At 44.6% G+C, this 6,849-nt stretch overlaps 1 protein-coding gene across 2 annotated transcripts in view; it reads left to right on the top strand.

Annotated features, from left to right (window-relative positions):
• Positions 1 to 6,849, top strand: part of mfsd8 (major facilitator superfamily domain containing 8) — an 80,343-nt gene that overhangs the window by 47,659 nt on the left and 25,835 nt on the right. Inside the window, exons 7-8 of one of the 2 annotated variants that reach the window (XM_038792415.1) lie at positions 210 to 265; positions 356 to 464. The exons of the other annotated variant lie outside the window; for it this stretch is intronic. Of the exons in view, the coding sequence (XP_038648343.1) occupies positions 210 to 265; positions 356 to 464 (165 nt within the window). The remainder of the gene's footprint in view (positions 1 to 209; positions 266 to 355; positions 465 to 6,849) is intronic. 2 annotated transcript variants of the gene reach the window in all.

The following is a 6,849-nucleotide window of genomic DNA, read 5'->3' as shown; positions in this document are numbered from 1 at the left end:
AGTGAGGCGAATAGCGAGCTCCATTCCTTTGTTGCTGCGAGAAAATTTCAGCTCATTGTGGAAATTCGGCCACAGCAGACTATTATTTTTAAAGGGTGTGTTCGATTTTTGTATTTTAAATCAAGTCAATTTTTAACATCTCTGCAAGAATAAAAGCACGTGTTTTCCATCCCAAATTTCTACATTAAATATATGTTTTCCCCCCCCAGGGAGCATTGTGGTAATGAATTGAATAGAATGAAAGGTGCAAATGGTAATATCCAAGGTAATTCATTCACATTCTCCTGAGATTTCTGCAGAACCAAATTATTAATATATGTCTAATATCTTATGTAGTGATTGTATTTTTGTGTAGAAATTCCTGAGCTGCTTGAAAATTCTTCTGTTAGCATTGATCTGATTGCAGTGGTGACATCCAACATCCTGTTCTTCATTACCCTGTTTGCGTTTGCTATTTTTGAAACGTAAGTGTTTTTCAGATTTACAAAGTTATTTTTCTGACTGCTGGTTTGATTCTGTATGACCCAGAGTTTCTGATTATCATTCCAGGAATGTGGGCATCGCTGGAAAGGCCAGCATTTATTGCCCACCTTGAACTGCCCTTGAGAAAGTGGTGATGAGTTGCTTTGAACCACTGTAGTCCACCTGGTGTAGGTACACCCACAGTGATGTTAGGAAGATTGTTCCAAGATTTTGGTCTAGTGACAGTGAAAGTGCTGCAACACAGTTCCAGGTCAGGATGGTATGGGACTTGGAGGGGAATGTGCATGGGTGGCATTCCTATGCATCTGCTGCACTTGTTTTCGAGATGGTAGAGGTTATGGGTTTGGAAGGTGCTGTCAAAGGAGGGATGGCGAGATGCTGCAGTGCATCTTGCAGATGGTACACTGTGCACCAGTGGTATAGAGAGTGCGTTTAAGGTGGTGGGTTGGGTGCTAATTAAAGGAGCTGCTTTGTTCAGGATTGTGTCGAGCTTCTTGAGTATTGTTGGAGATAAACTCATCCAAGCAAATGGGCAGTAGTCCATCACATTCCTGATTTGTGCTGTGTATATGGTGGGCAGGCTTTAGGGAGTCAGCAAGTGAGTTACTTGTTGTAAACTTCCAAATCACAAACCTGCTGTTATAGCCGCAGTACTTGTACAGCTGGTCCCGTTACGTTTCTGATCAGTGGTAACCCCAAGATGTTGATAGTTCTTCTAGCCGCTAATAGATGATGCACAAATGAATAGGAGTTCACATAATTCATTCTTTAATTTAAGTAGGAATAAAATAATTCAGTCTTCATCCTCAAGCTCAATTCGAATGCATTAACTGTAAGCCCATAGCAAAGCAACCCTGTATTTAAAGAAAATGTATAAAATTATAATGTTGAAGTTTACAAATTAGATATGAAGCCCCCTAGGGTGGTCTTGCCAGCAATGAGAAATTTACATGTTTTGACTCTAGATTTTAAATTGAAAAGGTGTAACTGACAGGATAAAATACTTCAAAATGATTTGGGCATGGTGGATAACCGCAGCTTTTGTTGTGTGTAAGTGAGGAGATTTGTACCTTTTGGATTAAGGCAATAAAATTACAGAAACGTTGGTTGAAGTTCCCTGAATTCTTCAGGAGAATTAGAAGAACACTGGAGGAAGAGATTTTTGTAAGATTGAGTGCAGAACAATGAAATGAAAATTAAATGGCTTATTGTCAAGAGTTAGGCTTCAATGAAGTTACTGTGAAAAGCCCCTAGTCGTCACATTCCGGCGCCTATTCGGGGAGGCTGATACGGGAATTGAACCGTGCTGCTGGCCTGCCTCGGTCTGCTTTAAAAGCCAGCGATTTAGCCCAGTGTGCTAAACCAGCCCCTATAAGACAATATAAAACAAAGAAAATTACAGCACAGGAACAGGCCCTTCGGCCCTCCAAGCCTATGCCGACCATGCTGCCCGTCTAAACTAAAACCTTCTACACTTAAAGAACAAAGAAAATTCAGTTCATTGAATCCATGTCAGTTCTCAGCGGCGCAATTAAATCAGTCCAATAGCCCTACAGGTTTATTTCTTTCAAGTGTCCTTCCAATTTCCATTCAAAATCATTGATTGTTTCAATTTCCACAACCCTCTTGGGCAGTGATTTCCAGGTCAAAGTTCCCTGGAAATACTGAAAGGACTTAATCAAATCAATTTCTGAAAACCCTTCCCTCCAGCTGCTGTTACAGAATACAGATAGCTGTCATCTAGGTTTTTCCATTCACTGAAAGATTCCACTCATTGAAAGCATTAATACACTCCTGTTTTTTGTAGGACTTATCAGAGTCTGCCTAAACAGAAGCCAGTACAGAATTGTGCTATTTAGCAGTTACTGCGTATTCTTAACTTGTGCTTCTTTATCCTTTGTCCTAATTGTATGGCAGGATTGACCTTTGTCTTTTAAACAGCCATTTCAGAACTTCTTAGCTCAGCAGATCAAGGTTGATGTATCAGAAGAATTATTATCATTTCCTGCCCTCTTTGTCTACATCAAATTGATTACACTGCACTTTTTCCCCTGGGATTCCTGAACCCTGTGACTTAGTCAGAGCACAGAAAAGGCCCTTCAGCCCATTGAATCTGTGCCAGTCAAAAACAATCATCTTTCAGGGTGGCACGTGGCGCAGTGGTTAGCACTGGGGCTGCGGAGCTAAGGACCTGGATTCGAATCCCGGCCTGGGTCACTGTGTGGAGTTTGCACATTCTCCCCGTGTCAGCGTGGGTTTCACCCCCACAACCCAAAGATCTGCAGGTTAGTGGATTGGCCATGCTAAATTGCCCCTTAATTTGAAAAACAAAACAAAAATAATAACTATCTTTCACATTGTCGTGTAACTTTCTTTTTCTGGTTTTCTCCAAACTGATTCAAACTAAACTCCTTTTTTATTTACAAGAATTGCTGGAACTGTAAAATGGCTAAATTGAATTTGAAGTGAATTGCTTGGGAAATACTTACATTTGGATGGATCAGTTTATAAATTCTATATTTAATCCATGCACATAACATCAACATTCATGGCACACAAGTGCCAAGCAATGACCATCTCCAACAAGAGAGGATATAACCATCGCCCCTTGACATTGAATGGCTTTGCCATCGCCGATACCCCACTATTAACATTCTGGGGGGGTTACCATTGACCAGAAACTGAACTGGACTAGCCATATAAGTATTGTGGCTACCAGGTCAGAGGCTAGGAAACCTGCAGCAAGTAACTCACTTCCTGACTCCCCAAAGCCTGTCCGCCATCTACAAGGCACAAGTCAGGAATGTAATGGAATACTCTCCACGTGCCTGGATGAGTGCTGCTCCAATAACTCTCGAGAAGCTCAGCAATATCCAGAAATAAGCAGCCAGCTTGCTTGGCATCCCATCCGTATTAAACATTCATATTTTAAAAACATTTACTCGCTCCAGCAGCGCACTGTGGCTGCCGTCATAAATGGGATGCAACTGCCACTCACCTCAGCTGAATCAAGTCTAAAATCTGGACTGGTAACCCTGAACGTACCATCAAATAAAGTGCAGCAAAAGGCCTCTGACAGAGGGAAACAAAAGACCCCAGAGGGCATCAAAGCTCCAGAGAGAGGGAAAAAGACTACAGAGCAAGCGAGACAGAAGACAATATTCAAGTAAACCACAAAATAATTGCCAACCACCATCCATGCAATGCACAAGCCAAAGGTAAATGGAAAATGTTCACATCAGAGCTGAACTGGAAGGTTTGAACCACGTGATTCAAGATGAATATATTTTGTTGAATAAGCATAATAAACTGATGTCCACAATGAAGCAAATTTCAGAGATGACACAGAGACAATAGGAGGAAACAACGATCCTCAATTCCACAGTTGGCAAAACAAAAGCGGTGGTTGGAAAACTCAACCAGAAGTACAGCCAGGTAAAATGGCAAGCAGAAAAGGTTCGATTCTCGGCTGGGTCAATGTCTGTGTGGAGTCTGCACGTCCTCCCCGTGTGTGCGTGGGTTTCCTCCGGGTGCTCCGGTTTCCTCCCACAGTCCAAAGATGTGCGGGTTAGGTGGATTGGCCATGCTAAATTGCCCGTAGTGTAAGGTTAATGGGGGGATTGTTGGGTTATGGGTATATGGGTTACGTGGGTTTAAGTAGGGTGATCATTGTTCGGCACAACATCGAGGGCCGAAGGGCCTGTTCTGTGCTGTACTATTCTATTCTATGTATGCAAAGAAGTTGAAACCCTGAAAGATTCCTTGAACAATCAATATGGAGCCATGAAAAAATGTGAGGAGATAGCGACATTATCTGGAAGTCATCAACTCAGCAGAGACTGACTGGTAAAACAAACAGTTTTTAATGCATGAGAACATTGGGTGTCGAGAAGATAACCTGGGTAACTCACAGTTACACATAATTGTGCGTGCAAATTTGTCTTTTGTTCACGAGGAAAAAGGGAAGATTGAATCTTTTGTTCGATACGAAAAAGGGGATGTTTGAGTTTGAAGTGCAAACAATTCTACATGCCCTACCTGCCATGCCATAGTCATGTGACTATGCCATGAGGCTCTCTCTCTGGCGGCTGCCATCTTAAGAGCAGTTCAATAAAGATTTCACACTGAGAAGGCACTGCTGAAGCACAGCGGTCCTTAATGTTGAAACACTGTATCTGTAGATGTCAGATGTTGCTGTCAGTTTAACCCAGTTATAGTGGTGAGCATTTACAGTATAGCCATTGTTACTACAGTAAGTTCCAGGCCATTATAAATTAAAGAGCTCAGCTGAGTGCTACAAATGGAAAGCACTCCTAAAACAAAATCAATTTTAGCAGATTCAATGTTCAGATTGACTATGAGTTATCAACCTTTTTACAATGACTATGTAAAACTGGCTACAGAGTACCCATAATTTTTTTAATTAAAAAAAAAACGCATTTTATTTAAACTTGTGTCAAAGTACGTTACAGCAAATAAACACCCCGGGAAACATTCTTCCCAACAATCAAATATGCAGTTTGTACAGATTTGTCTCCTTTTTCACGCCCCCTCCCCCCTCCCCATCACCCACCCCCCTAACCCCCCTGCGACGAACAGCTCCTCAAACACGGTCACAAACATCCCCCACCTTTTCTCAAACTCCCCTGCTGAGCCCCTTAACTCATACTTTATCTTCTCTAACCACAGGAAGTTGTACAGGTCACCCAATCATGCTGCTACCCCCGGTGACGATGCCGACCGCCACTCCAGCAAAATTTGTCGCCGTGCAATCAGAGAGGTGAAGGCCATGACATCGGCCTTCCTCCTCTCCATGAGCTCCGGCTTCTCTGAAACCCCAAATATCGCCACCAAAGAGTCCGGGTCCACTCCCTCCTCCACTATCCTGGCTAAGACCGCAAACACTCCCGCCCAGAATCTTCCCAATTTTTCGCAACCCCAAAACATGTGCGTACGATTCGCTGGCCCCCGCCCACACCTCTCACACTCATCTGCTACCCCCTGAAAGAACCCACTCATTCTCGCCCGAGTCATATGCACCCTGTGCACCACCTTAAACTGTATCAGGCTCATCCTTGCACAAGAGGAGGTCCCGTTTACCCTTTGCAGTGCCTCACTCCATACTCCCCAATTGATCTCCATTCCTAACTCCTCTTCCCATTTCTCCCTGATCTTCACCACCCGCTCACCTCCCTGCTCCCCCAGCCACTTATATATATCTCCAATTTTTCCCTCCCCTTCCACATCCGGAAGCAACAGTCACTCCAGCCGGGTGTATCCCAGCAGTCTAGGGAACCCCTTCCAGACCTTTCGTGCAAAGTCCCTAACCTGTAGATACCCGAACTCACTACCTCTCGGCAGCTCTACCCTCTCCCTTAGCTCCTCCAGACTGGTGAACCCTTCCTCCAAATACAAATCACTCACCTTGGTATAACGATCGGGAGAGCCTGAAAGATAAACAAGAACCTCAGCAGAATATTCATTTTCACCACTTGCACCCTCCTCACCAATGTTAAGTGCAGTGTATCCCACCTCTTAAGATCCTCCCCAGCCTCCTCCACCAGCTTTGTTAAGTTCCACTTATGGAGCCCCGTCCATTCCCTCGCTACCTGAATCCCAAAGTACCTAAACCTATCCCTCGCTACCGTAAATGGCATCCCCCCTAAATTAGCCCGCTGTGCCAGCTCATTCACCGGGAATACCTCACTTTTCCCTACATTCAGCTTGTATCCCGAGAACCCTTCAAACCTCCCCAACAGGCCCATAATCCTTCCCATACTCTCCAATAGATCTGAAACATACAGCAAGAGGTCATCGGCATAGAGCGACACCCGATGCTCCCTCTGTCCCCTCATTATCCCCTGCCACTCTGCCGACCCCCTGACAGCCATCGCCAATGGCTCTATGGTCAGTGCAAACAGCAGCGGCGATAGCGGGCACCCGGCCTCGTACCCCTGTGTAAGTCTAAGCTTCTTGTGCTCATATCATTTGTCCTCTCTCTTGGCGCCCATACAGCAACCGCACCCATGCCACAAATCACGGCCCAAACCTAAACCTTCCCAAAGCTTTGAACAAGTGCCGCCACTCCACCCAATCAAATGCTTTCTCCGCGTCCATGGACGCCACCACCTCCGGTACCAGAGCCCTCGACAGATTCATCACCACATTCAACAGCCATCTTATATTACTTGTGAGCTGCCTGCCCTTCACGAAGCCTGTTTGATCTTCTGCAACCACCCCCGGGACACAATCCTCCATCCTCCCCGCCAACAACTTAGCCAATACTTTCACACCTGTGGTCAATAATGATATGGGTCTATACGACCCACATTCCACCGGATTCATCCCTTTTGTGGGATTAGTGTG

The sequence above is a fragment of the Scyliorhinus canicula genome, chromosome 3 (assembly GCF_902713615.1).
Source record: "Scyliorhinus canicula chromosome 3, sScyCan1.1, whole genome shotgun sequence".
Classification (NCBI taxonomy): domain Eukaryota; kingdom Metazoa; phylum Chordata; class Chondrichthyes; order Carcharhiniformes; family Scyliorhinidae; genus Scyliorhinus; species Scyliorhinus canicula.
The sequence above is the reverse complement of the archived record's forward strand: the minus strand, read 5'-3'. Positions and strand labels throughout refer to the sequence as shown.